Below are 19,809 nucleotides of genomic sequence, written 5' to 3' on the forward strand. Positions count from 1 at the left end.
CTCTTCCGAGAAGGGTGATGTCAGTGTGGGAAATGGTCCATGACCCGCAACCATTTTCATTGTCATGGCCCACATCCCTTTTTATTTATTTTTTGAGTTTAGAAAGCTCTATTAAAGTAGAGAAAACATGGTACAGAATTATAATAAAAATCATGAAGTACAATCCATAGGATAACAAGGAATAAGAATGAAAAACAAATGGTGAAAAACCCAAGACATCATACATTGTCGGGATTATAAACCAATATTGAGAGTAAAATAAAGTCAAAGAGTACCATTATAAAATTAGCATTTTTGCTTTAGAGTTTTAAAGAACAGAGAGAGGGTAAAAGAAAGAAGGAGGAAATAAAAGGGGGAAAAAAAGAGGAGAGGAGAGAGAAAAAAAAGAGAAAAAGGGAAAGGAGGAAAAGAGATGAAAGATAAAAAATATCAGCAGTTATATCATATAGTCTAGTAAAACTTTCCAATAACAAACAAAACAGAATCACAATTAGCAATATACAATCATAAATTATGAACATTATAAAAAGAAAAAAGAAAGGAATAAATACAGCACTCACGGCGGCTGAAAAACAAAGTTACTATCCTTTGCCTGTAATACAGAGGAAGAAATATAATTGGAGAGAGGAGACCAGAAGGCCTCTTTAAGAATAAGCTGCTGGGAGGTGGTTACATAAGCTCTATCAAGCCTGTGATGGTGACATAAAAGATACCACCAGGCGGAGAAGGAGACTTTGGAGGTGTCCTTCCAATTAGAAGTTATAACCTGAAAAGAAATAGCAATGGATAGATCTATAAATGAGCCAAGTTTACGAGCACCAAACTAGCGTATAGAATTACTACCCAAAAATATGGATTGAATATCAAAAGGAAAATTAGTGAAGCACATAGAGGCAATAGACTTACATACTTTTGTCCAAAAAGTAAAAATTATGGGGCAATGAAAAAAGGAATAAATATATGTACCAGGAGTGTTCTTACAGGACCAACAATTAGGAGATAAGTCAGAGCTACATTTAGAAACAGCTAATGGGGTTAAAAATAATCTCTGATAAAAATAATAGAGCGTTAGAGTGGTACTGGCATTCCATGAAGTATGGTGTATCCAAGCCCAAATGGAGTTCCATGTGTGTATAGTAAAAGTATGTTGCAAGTCCGTTTCCCAAAAAAGTTCAATCTTGCTTTTGGGCCGAGTGGGTAGAGAAAAAAATAGATATTTGTAAATGTGAGAGGCCCGGACAAAAGGGGAAGTAGGTAACAATTGTATAGAAGGGTCAAGTGAAGAGGAAGAGATATCAGAGCGGAGAGAAAGCCGTTGAGATAGAATCAATCTCAAAGAATCAAACTTAGAAAGAGACGTGATGGATACATTATATTTAGATTTCCTGGAGAGATAAAAGCTGCTTCTTATGTATTAAGTGTTTAACCTGTATAATTACTTTGACAATCCAATCTTTCCAGAAGATAGTACGATTAGAAATGTTAATGGATTTAATATGCCAGATAGAGGAATCCAGAAATAGCTGAAGTGTTGAACGCGATTTAGTAAAAATCGGAAAGAGAGTAGATATAGGATATGGGTTAGTAGGAGATTTGAATCAGCGAGAAGGATGAACAAAGTTGGATAATGAGGAAAAGGGGAATGGATGAGTAACGGATTCCTCCAATTTATACCATACTGATATGGGAGGGTCATCAGAAGAAGAAAGATAAGGCAAAACTTGCCAAATTAGGAGGGAGGAATGATATTGGCGAAAATTGGGAAAATTAACCCCACCCCTATCTTTAGGAGCAGACAAAGCAGAAAGAGATGCGAGCTTTCCGATTATGCCAAAGACATTTACTCAGGATACTGTTAAGATTCTTAAAAAAAAAATTGAAGGAAGTCGTACCGGTAACGTGGAAATGTAGAAATTAATTACTGGAAGCATCATCATCTTGGAGGTATCCAACCTGCCCCCCAGGACAGCAATAAGGGGGACCATTTCTCTGCCATGTCAGAAATTTTCGATAAAACATCCTCGGAGTTAAGTTGAACTGTCTTAGCAACTGAAGAAGAATATTTTATCCCTAGATAACTAATGCAGTTAGTATTCCATTTAAAGTCCGTCCCTTCAAACATACTTTGAAGGCAGTGTTTATTTACATTATAATTTCTGAAAAATGTAACTTATATACAGACAAGACAGCATAAGAAGACAAAAGGTCGATAAAAGGGGTAAAGAGGTAGAGGGGTCAGACATATATAACAAAATATAATCTGCATAAGCCGTGACCTTGACTTCAATAGATTTATGAGTAAATCCTCGAAAGGCAGGAGAGTTCCTAAGGGAGTGAAGAAAAGGTTCCAGAGACAGAATGAAAAGCAAAGGAGACAAAGGACAACCTTGACGAGTGCCTCATTGGAGATTAAAATAAGGAGATTGGAAACCGTTAACAAAGACCAAAGTGGTGGGGGAGGAGTACAACAAACTAATAAGAGATAAAATAACAGGACCGAATCCATGCCACTGAAGGGCACGCATCATAAAAAGCCAATGAATGCGGTCAAAAGCTTTCTCCGCATCTAGGGTGATAGCGGCGACCAAGATGTATAATGTTCAAAAAAGTTCTAGAATTGTCTGCAATCGTTCTACCCTTGACAAACCCTGTTTGCTCACAACCAATCAAATTGAAGAGCAAGGACCTAAGCAAAAATCTTACAATCTAAATTTATTAAAGAAATAGGGCGGTAATTAGCACAAGAAGAAGGATCCTTGCCCTTCTTAGGAGTTAGACAGATCATAGCTTCGAGAAAGGAGTCACAAGCTTCTTTGCAAGACATAAAATGTTGGAATAAAGATAATAAATGAGTAAGTAAAATTTGAGAAAAACAAGAATAAAATTTGGCAGTTAAGCCATCCGGGCCAGGAGATTTATCCTTTGGTAATTGGGCTAGGGCAGATTTAAGTTCAGGAAGAGAAAGATCCCTTTCTAATACGGAGCAATCAGGAAGCGAAGAGGGACGTGGAGGGAGTGCTTCAAAAAAAGAATCTAGTGCCTCATCAGAAGGAGAGGATTCTGGAGTGTATAGCGTCTTAAAAAAATCCATTAAACAGTTTAATATTTCATCATCCTTGAATCCCTTTTTATGTTGATGGTAGCAATTCACCCCTCCGTACCACCTGTTTGTGTTTTTTTTTTAGGGGGTTTCCTCAAATCCTCAAACCCGCCCTCACTTATTTTGTATAGTTCCCACCCACTCCATACTCAGTGTTTCATGCCCGGGTGAAGCGAAGGCACTGATTTATTTAGTGATCTACAGGATTCTCAGGCACCTGACTGTCAAATTTGGATGATGGACAATGTTGGTGGGCAAATTATTACAGATGCAGCGAAACAATATTTAGTTGAATTCTAAATTTTAGATTCACTGACTATTTTCTTCAGGAAGAACCCATTTCCAAATGCATACTTTACCTTGTGTTAATCTAAATATATGTTTTTCTACATTCCGTTCTGTTTTTAAATAGACACACCATCTGCCTAATGTTCCATAGGTTTCTTAGAAATATAATTCATTAGATTTTTTTCTATTCACGTTGTAATTTTGGGGACTCTCTTACTATCGAGTTGAGGATTATCTTTCTCAGTTTATAATGAGCTTGTTTCTCTTTACAGCTGACTGCCTGGTAAGACACTTCATTAGAGAAATCCTCCATCATACAAACCAGTATCCACCTCAGGAAGAATATTTTCTAAGTTGGTGTGGTTCTGATGAATTTCTACAAAAGTAAGTGTTGCATTTTACACCTCTCAAGTGTTTATTTTAGTTGTAACCACGTTTCTTAATTTTACTTTCTAAATTGATGTGATACAGTTTCATATATTTACTGAAAAGACGTGCTGGTATAAACGTATTCTGTTACTTTTGACAAAATGATCATACATTTACTACAGTTAAAAGGGAGTTAAGTTAACTTCATTGTGAATGTAACAGAAACCAACGTAGGCACCCCACAGCATTTCATACATCGCCATTTTTGATAGGATCTTTAACCCTGCAAGCTTGATCTCAAATACATTTAGTAAACTGCAACTACACTGATGCTTAGTGTGATTTTAAAGTGAGATTCACAACAAAGTTATGTCTCTGCGTTGCTGTTGTTTTTAACATCTATATTATTGTATTATAAAGTATTATTACATTGCATGCATATAATTTGAGAGGACATCCAAAGGTGTCATGTTTAGTTATAGAAAATGTGATCTGTGTAAAACATCTACAAAAAGCTGCATACAGGATTCCAGTTTTATGTCATGTACATTGCAGCTCATATCAAGTATGGGTAAATGTTCATATGCTTCATAGAGGCTATCATGTGGCTATAATATATTCCCACTATCTCATTACTATAAGATTATGCAGCCAATGCCCAATGAGCAGAAGTTGAGTCATATAATACAACAATAGACCCTATTTATGCAAAATCTCATCTTAGGTTTGTCACAGAAGAGACCTAGCAATCTAAGGTTATATACAATACATCTGATGCAAGCTAACAACCCTCACAAGTCCCTGATACCTCAATCGATCCAGGAATATGATATTAGACATGTTGGAATGTATATGTTTTCATATTTATCCTGATAGTTTCTGCATTCAGCTAATTTAGATTTGGGCACTGCCTTGGCACATTCACTGTACTTTTGTTTTGCGCAGTCATCAAAAATAAAACATAGTTAACAGGCACATCTCCCCATTGAAGCTAAGTTGCTCAAGGGATGTAAACATACCTCCAACAAAGATATTGTGAATACTGTTAATATTTAACTATAGGAATGATCTTCCACTAGCCCAGTTTTTTCAATACAGGTGCATTTGTAGTAATACTTTGACCTTTATATCCCAAGCCTCATATCTACAAACATTCCTCACCGATAGTGATTATTTGCTTTGGGTTATATGTAAGGCATACAAGAGAGAGCTGAATACTCCCTGGTCAGCAGTTGTGCAACCCACCACAAAAATTAAAGATGAAACCATTCTTTTTTTTATACCATGTGTGACTTATTATCTACCCAGAACCGCATGAGGAGAAACTGGGATGTCTTGAGTCTGGGGCAGAAACCATATGAGAGCTAAGATTATCCTTTAAACAATATAGTAATTTGAGGGATTGCTTGGCTCATGGTTGTGCTACACGTAAAAAAACTCCTAGGCAACTTCAATCTATTCAAATTATTTTTATTTGGCCAAATTATGTCCATAAAAGACACAAACAATCAAACATTAATCAACATTTGTGTAAAGTGTAAGGTGCCTGATAAAATGTATAAAACATATTAAAACCAATAGCACCCCTCCGCACCCCGAACAATATATGGCTTCCCCCCCTCTGACACATCTCGTCGACCATCACTCCCACTCCCAGTATACTCCTTGTTGGACTTGGCCCTTATTGTCCTAAAATCTTTTGCTTTTCCCCCTAGCCTTTTTACTGACAGGATGTGTCTGAACTGAAGATGATAAATGTTGTGCAATGGTGTACGCACCTTTATTTCCACCATTGTAGAAATGCACCTTTGTAAAAGGTCACTTTTAAAATGGACGCCATTTCTGTCTGCTTGTGCCTCCTGCCTGAGGTGGGTTGGCGGTCTAGTGTTTGAAGTGACAGGGTGCCCTACTCCTCCCCCACAGTGACAGTTGAGACTGGAACTGCCAGGAGCCTTCTAGAAGGTTCTAGCCCTTGCTGGTAGGTGGGAGGAGGGGTGGATATATAGCGGAGCTGGGATGCCATGTGCTCAGACTGAGCGTGGACCTGAATGAGAGGGGACACTCTGCCAGGAGGTACTGCCGCATGGGAATGTGTGCTGGCCCCTGTGCCCAACTGTACCCCTCTGCTGTCCACAGGGCTAGTGAGAGCCCCCTTACTGGAGTGAAGACCGCTGACCCAGGAGGAGTGCCACTTTCTGGGGGATGACGGTTCCTAGGAACTGCGGCCCTGTTCTTATGAGTGCCCACTGACCGCTGATCTTGCCCAGTAGTGCCTGATGCTCTCCTACCTATCGCCTCGTGAGCACTACAACTGTGCCCTGCCTGCTGGATAGCGCCTGGAGAAGAAGAGCGCTTAATCTTACTGCGCAGGAGGTGAGGAGCTGACACCTGCAGCGCTGTGCTGTCAGAGCGCCACTCTATTCTGTGGGACCCTAGAACTGTGCACCACCTAGCACCTGGTGAGTGCCGTATTTGAAGTGCCTGTGCTGCTCTGCCTGCAACTCTAGCGCCTAGTGGGACTATTTGCTGGATTATCGGAGGAGGTGCGCTATCTTCTGCCCCTGAAGCTTCTGGTGGGACCTAGCACCTCGTAAGCGCTATTTTCTGAGTGCCAGGGAACAAGGAGTGGGTGCCCACCCCGCGTGTGTGCCACTGCTAGGTGCTTGAAATTGCAGCAGGAGCCCACCCGTGTTTGCTCCCCAGGAGGAGGATCCATATTCCCAGCGGGGCCCCCGTGTGCCAGGGGGAGCCTCGCGTTCCAAGGAAGAGCGGGTGCCCACCCTGCATTTTGCTGCGCTTTTGTTTTAAAAACACCGCGGGAGCCTACCCCACGTAACTGCGGCCAGTCACGGATGCCCACCCCGCTGTGTGCATATTATAGTAGCGGGTGCCCACCCCACGCTGTGCACCCTTATTGCGGGAGCCTACCCCACACGTGAACTGCCCAGAAGAGCGGGTGTATTTAAACTGAAGGATGGAGCCCACCCCGCTCTTCAGAATTGACCAAGATCACCTCTGTTGCTGGGAACCACTAGGAGCACTGTCCGGCCTCCCCGGTGACGACAGGAGAACGTCATCGGGGGCAGGGCCGGAACCAGGATGACGCCGAGTCTGCCGGCTGCAGGGAAGCTGTCCGGAGCCTCGCGGGCTGCGCATCAACGTCCCGGGTCCCAGGAGGGGGCCCGGGTGCAGCCAGGGAGCAGCCGAGAGGAAAGCGGGGCTCCCAGGATCCAGAGCGAGAGCCCCGTAGCGCCAGGACGGCCGAGAGTGAGAGCCGCCCGGGGGGAGTCTGCCAGAGAGGCCCGGGTGAAGTTCAAAGGAGCCCCGGTCTGCCGTTGAGTGGGGCTGAGTTTGGGATGGCCGGGGGCCGGCCAAGGCACATTGTCAGTGTCTAAGGCCCCCGGGGCACAGCACAGGGCTGCACCCACATTCGCTGGAATTGCAGGCAGCTGCCCCGGGTGGTAGTGGGCAGCTGCCCTTCAGTCCTCCCCCCGGGTGGGACTCCAACCAGCATATCGATGGTACCAGTATTCTGTTGGAGGCAGTTTTTTCCCTACCCCCCAGGGTCCCCGAGGGAGACTCCAACAACGTTGGGGACAAATGTGTAATTAGAGAGCCCCAGAGCCAGCGCCATTTCCCTCGGGGGCCACAACTGCATATAGAACCTTCATCTGGGGACCGAGGCTTCACCACGTGTGGAGTGGGGCGAGTACTTTTTTGGGGGGCAGTCTTGACTGTAGAAGCCCCGAAGTGGGGCTCCCGGGGCAATATAGGTGCCAGGGACCATTTGTGACTATGCAGCTGCATCACAGGTAGTGGCAGCTGCACCGTTCTGGGGGCATTGTTGACTTGAGAGTCCCAAGAGAGGAGCCCCCCCAGTCGCAGTGGCGCCAAAGGCTGACCTGCGACGTTAGGGTGCTTATAGGCGCAGCTTTTCCCTAAGGTTTACTTTGCTGATGGTCGGGCCTAATGTATTTTGGTGCCTGATGGCGCTTTAAGGGGCTGATGTTATGCACAGTTTGTCTTCCACTCCATGCCCGTATGTTTACGCCACGATGTTTCCATTATATGCCTGGGTTAAGTGCATAATATGCCCTGATGCCTATCGTTATGCGTCATGCAATGTGGCCTAATGCTAATGTTATGATGCTTTACCTTCATGCCGATGCTAATGTGATTATGCCTAATGCAGGAGGTGATTCATGCCTCTGAGGATGCCTAACGTCAGGATATGATGTGTAAGTGCGATCATGTTTGCCCTGCTGTAACGACGCGTAATGTATCTTCATGCCTTGAAGTTATGCCTCAGGTGTAGGCCTCATGTTTTCAAAGAAATGCCTTAATGCTGTTGGGGTTTTCATGCCTATTGCATCTATGCTACTGAGGGTTCCCTGCCTAATGTTATGCATAATGTGTTTCCGGCCTAAGGAGAAGCCTGAGATGATGCCTTCATGCTAATAATGTTTTCATGCTATGATGCGCCATGTTTATGCCTTCTTGTCTTATGCCCTATGCCTATTGCAAAGTTGCCAAGTGCATGACCAACCCAGCAGCTACTGGCTGTTACTCATCTAAAGCTGATGGACTTTACATTTATTCCTTACACTTCTCTTTGTACCTTGTGATGATGCTGGCAGAGCCCGATTGGCCCTGCCTTGTAAATAATCCCCTGTATATGGCTACCTGGTGCCAGTTGCCACTGTGTTGTCAACTGTGATTACATCCTACTGTGTTTGGTATAATACACAAGTTATTTTTCATGCAACCTGGTGTGGAGTCTCTTTTTGTAGTGTGCCTGGTGTGTCGCCTGTGTGTGCTGCGCGGATGCTTTACACATTTCCTCCGGAGTTTGGCCCGCCCGCTCTGCACCACGCTACCCGTTTCTAGTACTCCTTAAACTCATTCTCTCAATGCTACTTATTCTCCCTATCCTACTCATCATACTTGCACCTATCAACCTCCTAACACAATCAGTCGTGCCAAATGCCCCACAGCGTCATAGCTTCCCAAACTGGGTCAATAACAGAGGCCCCCCTCCCACTCCTCCACACAGACAAGGGAGCACGGGACCTCCTTGCTGAAGAACATTGGGCGCTGTTAACATAGGTGGACACATACTAAACCTGTGCCAATGCCGATGTATAGACAGTATGAGACAAGTAATGTATGTGCTTCACTGCTCTCTCCCACCGCCTCTTCCCTACACCCCTCCCAACTTTGTATTATGTCTCTGTAATGCTTCTTTGGTTCTTACAATAAAGAATTGCGACACACAAACAAAGCTGCAAGAAGCCCAAATCTTTGATGAGCCCAGCTGACCAGTTCCAAGTGGATATGGCCTGGACCCTGCTGGTGGCTTCTGGGAGATTAAGTCATAAACCTCAAGTTGTGCACAAAACGTCCCAGACCCTTTACTGGTGTTAGAGTGTTACTTTTCTCCCTCAAAAACAGTACGGCTGGACACTTAGAAACTTTATCCAAACTTTCTGCATAAAAACCAGAGGCAACCACTGGTCTGCTGCTAATGTCAAACTACCTGTCAGATTCAACTTGCTGGTTTGCCGCGCAGAAAGGATCCAGACTCCCAAAAACATTTCTAAGCCTGACCGTAGAGGACTTCACCAGGACCAATACCAAGAAACAACCCTATGACTTTCCGTGCCTGACTGAAGAATTCGTCCTCTTCGAATTTTCCTTCCTTTGATGTTGAAAGCCTCAAACTTTGTACCAAAGCCGTGGCTCCCAACATGGTCCTGAGCTTCACCTGTCCGCCCTCAACAAGTCCCTCTTTGGATCCAGCTGGCATACCGATCCATTGACTGGTACTTTTCACCAGAAAATCAGCTTAGAATGTAAACTTTCCACCTAGGCAAACTTCATCCCTGTATCTTACCTGTGCTCTATTGCAGTCACCCTTAACTTTTGACTTTGACCCGATCTAGCGTTAGCAGATACCTGCAGTTGGCACTTTTTGTTTTAGGCCCAAGCAGCATCTAAAACTTTGAAAAATCATATCGCTGGTTTCTGTGTCGGATTTTAGTTTCGGTGTCTATTCGTTGATTAAATAAAATCTCTTTTTATAAATTGGAGGGAAAGTTTTATTGTGTTGGGTTAAACTTTTATTAATTTAATGTAGGTGGTACATTAAGCATACAATCACATTTTTAGCAAAAGCAGTCAATAAAATAGACAAAAAACTTCTGCGTGCAGGTTAGCACAAATTTAAAAAACATCCATAGATATTATTGTCATCTAGTCCCTTAATTTGGACTCCTATACCAACCCTATACTAATCAACATTTGTATAGGTACCATGGGTAAAACAAACTAATCTTGAATAGTTGCCAAGTCTGGGTATACTGCTAGCAATCCAAACTGTTCATATACATACACATATGTAGTCATACCAAGTGTAAGAAAACATCATTAAGTTGCAGTCGTTCCGTATACATTGAGAGAGCTATAAATACCACATATTTAAAGTGCAAAGTGAACAAGTGCTATCCACTTTTTAATGGGTTTGGTACTGATGAATGCTTTACACATTTGCCCTAAATTAGGCCTGACTGCTCTGTGCTACAGCTACCAGTGGTTGAGCGAAGGTTTACATTATTAGGGCCTAACTGGAAATGGGAAGGAATAGTGCCATTATTACATGAAGAGGACTGCTATCCAAATCAGTTAATAACCTGCTTTCTCACATAAAGATATTGTCTAAAGCTGTAGGTCTTGCTGATCTAATGGAGAAAAGTATTGGAAAAGGCAGTAGCTATGTTATGTTGATTATGCACACCTTTACAAAGAGAGAAGGCATTACTTGGAGATAGTGAAAAGCAATTTGTTTTGCTATAGGATAATAAAGGGGTATCACTTTTTTAGGTCAAGCGTAAGCATATGACCTCTTGTATACTTTAGTATACTTCTGTTGTGGGCATAAAGACACACCCCTGCTTTTGATTTGTTTGTTGCAATGTCCTTTAAAAATCCTTGCTTGCTAGTGGTCAGTCCTGCCTCTTTGTCCCTCCTATTCTATTTCGTTCCTCCCAGCAGCAGGGACTAACTACGATGTAATTATGCATTGTTGTCTTTATATGTTCTAGGAGACATTTTTTTCTTGGTTTCCTGTTTTGTTTGGATAAGCTTCTCTTTTCGTTTGCAGAGCATTGTTTCTCTGAACTTAGCTTCCCTGCAGTGCTGCTTCTGTAAACAGGACAGTAAACCATGCTAAGTCGGTCACATTTACAACGTCCTTGCCCCACTTGTTAGGTCGAGCCTAGCGCAGCGCGCATGCGTTGCCTGGCAGAGGGCCTCTTGGAATCACTACAGACTCGTGCGTGTCCCACGGTCTCCAGCTTGCGGGAGTGAGCAGTGGCACGCAGGGTGCTATCCGTTCTTGATCATGTTTCTTTCCGGTTGCTTTCACTTTCTGCGGCCGATTAAATTTAGCAGTCATATATTTCTCTGGTGTTGAGTTTGCGGTTCTGTTCTCTAACAGGGCTTCGCTGCACCTGCCAGAATCTCCCTGTAATTTGCTCGCTATAAGCGTATGACTCCAAGCAAAGAGGTTTTGCATTCCCCTGTATTTATAACCCTGAAATAAGTGGAAAGAACGAGCATGTGGTACTACATCAGTCGTGTTCAAAAGTTTGGTCCCCTGCTCGGCTCGTAACACATTCTAAAGATACCTCGCAAAACCATGCCCTTCCTTGCAAATTCCTCCTTCGTGCATAAGTTACTCATAGCGCCCAGGGTAACAGTGAGCCCCCGTCATGCACAGTAGAATCACATGCCTGCAACCGGTCATGACTGATTTTTTCCAGTTAAGCGTTCATAATTTTGGGGAGTGCAGGAGCTCTGTTAATGCCCACAATTGTATGCACTTGAAAAAGATTCCTATGGATTTGTCAGATCTGGTAATCCAATGTCACTGCTAGTTGATATTTGTTTTATCGACCTTGGAAGGATGAAAAGCTGAACGGCCCATCAGATTTCAAACCTGTGACCATAAGGTAAAACAAAGAGTCTGGCAAAACCAATAGGTCTGGCAAAACAATTATAAGGTCCCAAAGGCGAGACCTATTGGCTATGCCAATGCTTGTTTTTACTTATACTTGTGGCAATCCACAAAAGCGCATGCATTTTCAGGCTGTTTCCCACCCTCCCAGCTCGTTTTCTCACTTGCAGTGTTGTTGTCCTCGTATTCCCCCTCCTGCTGTCTGTCATCCGTTTTTTCTCAAGAATCAAAAAAATAAATAGGTGAATTCCAGTTTGTGATTGGGTAACTGCTTTACAGAGGCATCATCTTGCTAATGATCCCTATTAAGTTCTAAATATGTGATTGCGGAGAATCATTTTAAATCCTCCAGTTGCAAGGATGTGTGAGTTAAATTAGAAACTAAAAATCAACATAACATATAAGTTGCACAAAAACATACCGGTAAGTAATTGAATGCATCTTGAAATATTAAATCCTTTTCTTCTTCAGCGTTCACCACAGATTTTGGTGAAACCAAATAATTTATATTGTGTTCACCATGTTGGAAAGTTATTCATTAAACACATAATGTACAAAATCACTTTTATAGTATGCTGAAGTTTGCTCATACGATCAAGTAGGCAAATGAAAAGCTTTAAAAGATGCCCGCAACATGGCCCAAAATCACAGGACGTTGAGGCAATGCAATGACTCACAACAACCAGGGATTTTGGACAGAAATAGCCAAGTTGATTGGTCACACTGTTTAATGGAACTGACACCTCCCTCGCCCCTCCCCTCCCTCTGTTCAATAGAGAAAAGTTTATAGCCCATCTTGATTGCCAGGCAGCAGACTGGGCCCACTTATTCCGAGGACTCACGCAGAGTATCAACCCCCATTCGTAAGGTCAGTCACACTTTCATGAGAGTTGTTAGAAAGCCACCCTTTTTCAGCTGAAGACTGTAGGTAAATCCATGCAGTGTTCCGTGGCCACTGCCAATTAACATCAGATTACAAAGAATGTGCGAACAAAAAGTACTAATAATAACAGTATTTAATAATGAATGCAGACCACAATGTCCGTAAAGTTAAAGATTAATAGCTAAAGTACTGAAACCACAACATCCGTAGCGAAAAAAATGCACTCTAGTAAGAAATGCTGATACAAACCTTCACACCTTTCTCTCTAGGGCGTTTCTCGAGATCTCCTCACTGTGAGATAAACACTGCTGAGAGCTACATTAACCCACAAAACCATCTCACCGGCTCTGCCCCCCTGTCCCCCTGCTTAACCTTCCAGTGCCTACCAAAAATTGAATGTGTTTTTGTGTAATGTAAGAGAGGATCGTGTGAACCACTCCAATACCTTTGACTCGAGTTTGCGTGATATACAAACTTCCCAAAAAACATAAAGCAGCCAGGAGGAGAATAGTACTTTGCCAGCTGTGGTTTGAGCAATGACCAGATGCAGTGGAACAGGGTCAGGTTTAGCGCTGGTGGCACCCAGTGCGACAATGCTTGTTGGCGCCTGCCAATGATCACCTCGGTCACGGATTTCCTCATTACCACCCTTTAAGAGTGCCTCTCACCTCTCCATGATTACTCTCTCTCAGATGTATTTAATGAATTTTATAATGCCGCTCATACCACTTTAGGATGTCAGAGCAATTTACTTCACACACATTACACAGAGACAATCAATCATACATACGTGTGTAAATCAGTGTATAGGAAACGATACATACATTAGAGGACTACAAGGTGTCTTTCACTGAGGTAGGCATTATAGTTTAAGAGTGCTTAATCCGGAGAAGCATAAACACAGAATTTAAAACGTCACACCGTGGTTGGGGATTCTCTTTAATAAAAACAACTAGTTTCTACTCAAATGAATCCTTTTTGCAACATTAGGATAATGAAAGACTGGGGAAAAATCAAAACGCTCTAGCCTAAGCCTTGCAGTTTGCGTGCAGCTATTTGATGACCATTAATTGCTCACTGCTCTATATTGGGATTTTACCTTATAAACTCAAGTAACAAAAGGAGCTCCCTGAAAAGCAGCAACACACTGACCTATTTACATCACTTTGTGATCCGGTTGATACTCATTCTTAGCAGCAGGCATGTTAACCCTCTGCGCTACCTTACGATGAGTCAAAACCTCCACTTGACATAACTCCATCCCTCGCTAGGAAGAACAATAATCTCCTGAGTTATCTTGAATTTTTTATTGTTGCTGGAAAATTGCTGGAGGCGAGAAACGTAGCAGCAGGTGCTTTTAAAACCAAAATATGCAGTGCCCTCACTTGAAGTTAGCAGCCAGTGCAGTGCCAACGGTCATGCCACCCTAGAGACGGCCTTGCAGTGGAACAGAAATAGCAACTCTAATCGCAGTATAGTAAACGTGGCATGGTGGGCCACAGAGAGCGTGACAGGAGGACAACCTTCCTACTCAGAATGCTGAATTCTCCAGTGCTAAGCTAGGACCTTACACTATGTTCACAGCCCAGAGCTACAAATGAACGTTTCACGGGTGCCAGTGAACCTGCCAATGTCTGTGCTTCTAGTGCACATAGCAAACACAAGGAGATGATGGACGGAGCGCTGAAACTTTTCAGAGACTCACTCAGAGTCTCAGATCTGGGTTGAATCCATCATCATTCTTTAGTTCACTTCGCCACCTCAGTTTATCCCAGCCATATGGAAATCAGTCTGGGCCCTGTTCCTCATGGGAACAGTTCAGCCTGAACTGCCAAGCCAAGTCTTCCTTGGACCGGAAACAAGCATCCTGGGAGCGGTTTCCGGCTGACACCCTTCATCAGCCAGGCTAGCTTGAATCCAGTGGCAAAGTGAGCAAGGGACCCATGTCTGGGCATACTCTGCCAACTTAGAGCCAAAAAAGCAAACACAAAGAGTGCATATCACACGGCTGCCACTTCACATCCCATAAGTAGAAATTGCCGGTAATAGAGCTTCCAGTGTGATTCCTAGGCCTGCCACTTCACATATCGCCCATAACTGAGCTTCCAGTGCACGTCCCAGCGCTGCCACTACACATCCTAGAACTGCCAGCACCAATACCATGGCTTCCAGTGCACACCGAGAGCTCCTAATGCCTATAACAGGGCTTCCAGTGACATACCTTGGTAAAAGTCCACATCACAGGGTTTCCATTGTACACCCCAGGATTCCAACAGTGCACACCTGGGGCTCCTAGCCCCCTACCAGGGCTTCCAGTGTTCGTCTCTGACCTGACAGTGCACATTCAATGGCTCCTAGTACATGTCCCAGGGCTCCTTGATGGTCGACTTTGCAGTGTAGGGCAAAAATTGTGCAAGGGAGTTGACAGGATCAAAAGGGCATGCATGAGACTATCAGTATGACAATTTTCATGGGTCAATGAGAAAGGTACATATATGTAATGCACATAAAAGCAGTCAAGGGTACGATGTCGCATTCAATCAGTCCATGCTTTCAAACGAGCAACACTTTACATATTTTTTCATCCCCATGACTAGAAAAACAAGCATTTGCAATGCAATAGGTCTCGCATTTGTGAGAGTTTGAGCTGTTGGCATTGTAAATTACAATGCTTTTTATTGATATGTTTTAAAAACAACGCATAAATAAAAAGGTATTGTCATTTACAATGTTAATAGCTTAAACTCTCGCAAATGCGAGACCTATTGCATTGCAAATGCTTGTTAACACGAATCCTTGGTAGGAAGCCAAATAATTCCAAACATCTAGACTGCTGGCCATATACATCATTGATAAGTAGTTGAAAGCACCATCAAAACACTTTTCCGCCCTGTGATCGACCCAAAAGTGCTGCTCCCGCAACACAAGGTCTGCCATAGCTGCGCCTAGAGGCCTTTTACCGGCGGAGGTTCCGGATCCCTGCTCTGGAGGATCATAGAGTGAAGGGGATCTAGAAGCATACACTGAAGACATTAGAACTGGACCACAGAGTAGATTAACACCACCCCCCATTCACAGGAACTGACCCGCTATCTCCAATACACAGGGACTGCTGCTGGAGGAGATGCGGGACGCGTTCAAACCGGCTCTCTGACCGGGACTCCTTAGTTGCATCCCCTGGATGGACATCTGACCTCTCCAGGCCACGCCAACTCTGCTTCAACACCGCACCACTCAGACATCACCCGTACATGAGAAAAACACTACCGCCTAGGACTGTAAAGGATCATGAGCCGGCCCCAGTGTACACATAACTGCAGCAAGCCAGAAGAGCCAAAGGAACAGCAGCGGTAGCGGGTGGAGTGGGCCGGGGCATCGGTCAGCGCCGGGGGAGCAGGGGGCAACCGCTCTCCCCATGCCCATGCATTTAGGGCTCGGTGGGCCAGGAGTATGACAGCAGGGGGATGTGGGCTTCCGTCCTCAGACCAGGTCACGCGGTACTGTGACCGGAGTCCGAATACGGACAGCGACTGTAACAGTAACTGTGCCTCGCGCTCACTACCCCAACCGCCATCGATCAATCTCAGCCTCGCACTCAAACTCCCCTTCGCCTGTGAATTGGCTGTTCCCCACCTCCAGCTCACAACTGATTGGCTGAGGGCGTTGTAGTTCTTCTTAGAAGGGGAAGGCTCTCAACTACTACACAGTCCCAGTGTACAGAAACTCTAACAGCCACTTCGGAGACGGGAAAGGTAATTTCGATGACCAATTGCAAGTCACCGTAGGTTACTCTCCATGACAGCCATTGGTTGCTGGAGTAGAAGCTCGCAGCAGGACCTGATACCTTCTGCTCTAGTGCCTACTGCACAGGGCCGGGTTGTTAGACGAAGTCCGCAAATCTCTCCCCCTCCCCATTATCTAGTGTGGCCCACTGCCAAGGCATATCCTGAGGGAGGTCTAGTTGTGGCGAAGGCAGCGCAGCTCAGTTGTTCACAGAGGCACATGCTTCCCCCCTCGTGAAGAGCACAGGAGCAGACAGCGCTCCGCCCAAGTCACAGATCCACTGACGTGAATGTCCCCAGTCCTTCCAGACAGCTGTTTTCAGTCCAGATGTCTTCAAGCTGGGCAAGAGGAGGTGTTCAATGCCATGCGTGTCTCGCTTTGCAATGTGACGGCAGCGTGGTCAGGACATACCTGTTGGAGGTTTTGGTGGGGGCATCAAACATTAGCATGTTTTTGGAATGCGAAAGAGCGCCGTCATAAAACCCCGCAGCATGCGAGCAAAAAAAAAGTGAGTCACTTGCGCCCCGCTCCCATTTAAAAAGAAGCTGTCACCACGCAAAGGAATTACAAAGTGAAAGCGTGTTGTGCCTGCCTCCTTTTGGGACGGCCCATCTGGACTGGATTGCAGGGCTTGTTTACATAACACCCCCCTTGCAATAAGAAACTGCTTCACGACAGCCATGAAGCAGGCGATCCAGTCCGGATGGGCCGGACAAAAAAGCGGAAAGGAGGCACCCCAGAAAGCTTATTTACAATGGCAGGCCACGTTTTACCATAAACGGTGACCCAAGCCAATGGAAATGAGGGATTGGCTTCTTTGACAAAAAATCTCACTGAGCGAGATGCGCATGTGCGCAGCAACGGTAGGCGAGACCTAAAAAATAAGTGGAGTACCAATCAAATTTGGAGGTATACAAGTTACATAGTGTATGATTGGTCATTGTTCTTCTTCCTGTGCCACTTCAATCAAAAGAGGGATGGGGAGATACTTGTTTCAAAAGCTTTGTTGTCTGATTATTTTTTTTTTAAATAATAAAAGGTATAACGGCCTTAGTGCCAGCTATGGAACTGGAGAACAGGGTTAGACTCTCTGCTCAACATCCTGTGATTCTGGGCAAATCACTTAATCTCTCGATGCCTACCAAAAATGAACATGTCTTTGAGTAATGTAACGGGTGCTCCAATACCTTTGGGTCAAGTTTGCGGCATATAAAACCGCACAAAAAAACCAAAGGTGCAATTTCTACTTAAAATTTCTAAGTCCTAGAGCTGATATTTCAGCCCCCCCTTGTCAAAGTGACAGTAGAGACATTCATTCTGCGCCCCTGGTTTTTGCATTCCTTAGGCCGAAAGTTCTCAAAAACAGATCTGCCCTTCAGTCTCGTTTCAGTCATGTAGAGTTTTTTTATTGTGTGTATGTGTTGCTGTGAAGAAAAGTGCATGGTAGGGGGCGTATTTCTATTTGGTGTGTATCTTTCCCATATTAGGGACATGTCATGGTTTTTATTGTGTCAGAGGGTGTTACTTTCTGTCGTTCATTCTGGACATACTTCTCGTTGACGTGTTAGGGACATGTTCATGGACCCTGGGTAACATATGTGTCTTTTTAGGCCAGAAACATATTTCTTGTTGCCTCAGGCTTCGAGGTGTTGTGTGAATTCTGTCTCTTGCTTCCCAACCACTTGAGCAGGAGGAAGTTCGGCCTATCCAGAACTCAAGCTTCTCCCCACATCGCTACCATGTCGTTAGGATCCTCTCTGTTTGGGGGCTACGGACGACATCTTTTAATTACATATTTGAGTAGGGGTGGAGGATGGTGATCGCAGAAGGAGGGTAGGCAGTCCCTGTTACCAAACACTTTGACAAGAGCATCCCCGTTGATAGCTCATCTGAAAATAAGGGGTCCTTTGTATCTCCTACTTTACCATCTTCATTAGAGCCAAACCCTCCATCACACATGTTTCTGTCCTCTGCCTCGACGTTGGATGCATTCTCGGTGTGCACTCGTTTCAGTGCTCTATCAAACAAGTTAGGTTTCTCTTCCATTTCTCCAGCCCATTCATGTCCTTGTCCATTTTCATGTTTCTGCTATTGTTGTTTGTTTGGTTAACAAACTGAGAGTAATCTTCTAGTTTTGTAATGCTTGTATTCTTCTTCTCTATTAGCTGGTTGATATAAGTTTGTGCATGCGCACAGAATGCCTGAGTTCAAAAGATGGCTTCAAAGTGCTGATATGCACACTCTGGGCAATGAGACGCCTGACTTTTACATGCTTTGCTATTTTTTTAATTCATTTTTAATCACAGATATGTATTTGTGTGTGCTCTGCCTCTTCAGCCCCTAACTTCTGTAGTCACTTCTCATGACTTCTGCATCTCCTCTATACTGGATCCCATCTTCAAAGTAGAGACTCCTCTCTGACACCTCTTTTCTGAGGCATGTTTTGGTGCCGTGTGATATAGAAGGCAAAGAGCAAACTTTATTTCTAAATCGATGTTCCAAGAGTTCTGACCAATATAGGCTACATGAATGACGTCCGCTACATATGTATCTGCTAGCTATAATTGGCCAAGTGTAAGTCAATCAAAAATTATTCACAGGAACTCTTTTGAAAAATTAAATACTATTTATGGGCACCGCTCAATGCTAATATTCTTTACAGATATGAATGTTACACCCTTCTTATAGAAAAATACGTGCCCTTTGAAACTGCTTTCTGTGTCCGGAATTGCCATAATCTAGCACTTGATTAAGACAGAGCTTTCAACTTTTCAAGATCCAAGCCTGAGCACTTCATCCGGTCCATGTTTTTGTTATGCTTTATGGGACTTGTAGTCCTGATTTTGTAATGTTATAAATAGTAGCAATAGTTCCAGGATGCCAAGATAAAATAGGATCTGTATGAGCTACTTGCCCATGAACCCAGAAAACGTGACAACTCTAATCAGAATTTGATAAAATCCTCTAATCTTTTTAAATATTCTGATTCTGCGTCTGTTTGCTTTAATAATCATTTAGCAGTATGTTACAGTTGAAAGAAGTATATGTAGTCCAGTGATGTAGTTCAAGATCACTGCTTTATTCTTCAGATCAGGTCCAAGTTATGCCTCATACTATGCCCCACCAGGAGCAGCCTCCTTGCCGCTCAGCCCTTCCACACCTACTGATTCCTTCTTCCACTCAAACCCTCTTCAACATTCTGATGACATCACATAGACTGAGCAGCAAGGCAAAGGGCAACAATAGAGAGGATGCATTTATCATTTGCTAGATTATAACACAGTAGTCTGACTAGCTCAAATACCTTTGAAGTGGTTTTGTAATGTGTTTGCTGCATTCATTAAATTTATATTTCAAAGTAAAAAAAAACTT

The 19,809-nt window shown here is 43.8% G+C and overlaps 1 protein-coding gene across 11 annotated transcripts in view; it reads left to right on the top strand.

The window, feature by feature from the left end:
* Positions 1 to 19,809, top strand: part of PIK3C2G (phosphatidylinositol-4-phosphate 3-kinase catalytic subunit type 2 gamma) — a 2,048,585-nt gene that overhangs the window by 265,693 nt on the left and 1,763,083 nt on the right. For all 11 annotated transcript variants that reach the window (XM_085652678.1, XM_085652687.1, XM_085652677.1 and 8 more), the window contains one exon: positions 3,661 to 3,772. In XM_085652678.1, coding sequence (XP_085508804.1) covers positions 3,661 to 3,772 — 112 coding nt within the window. The remainder of the gene's footprint in view (positions 1 to 3,660; positions 3,773 to 19,809) is intronic.

Source organism: Triturus cristatus, chromosome 4_1, assembly GCF_964204655.1.
Source record: "Triturus cristatus chromosome 4_1, aTriCri1.1, whole genome shotgun sequence".
NCBI classification, from domain to species: domain Eukaryota; kingdom Metazoa; phylum Chordata; class Amphibia; order Caudata; family Salamandridae; genus Triturus; species Triturus cristatus.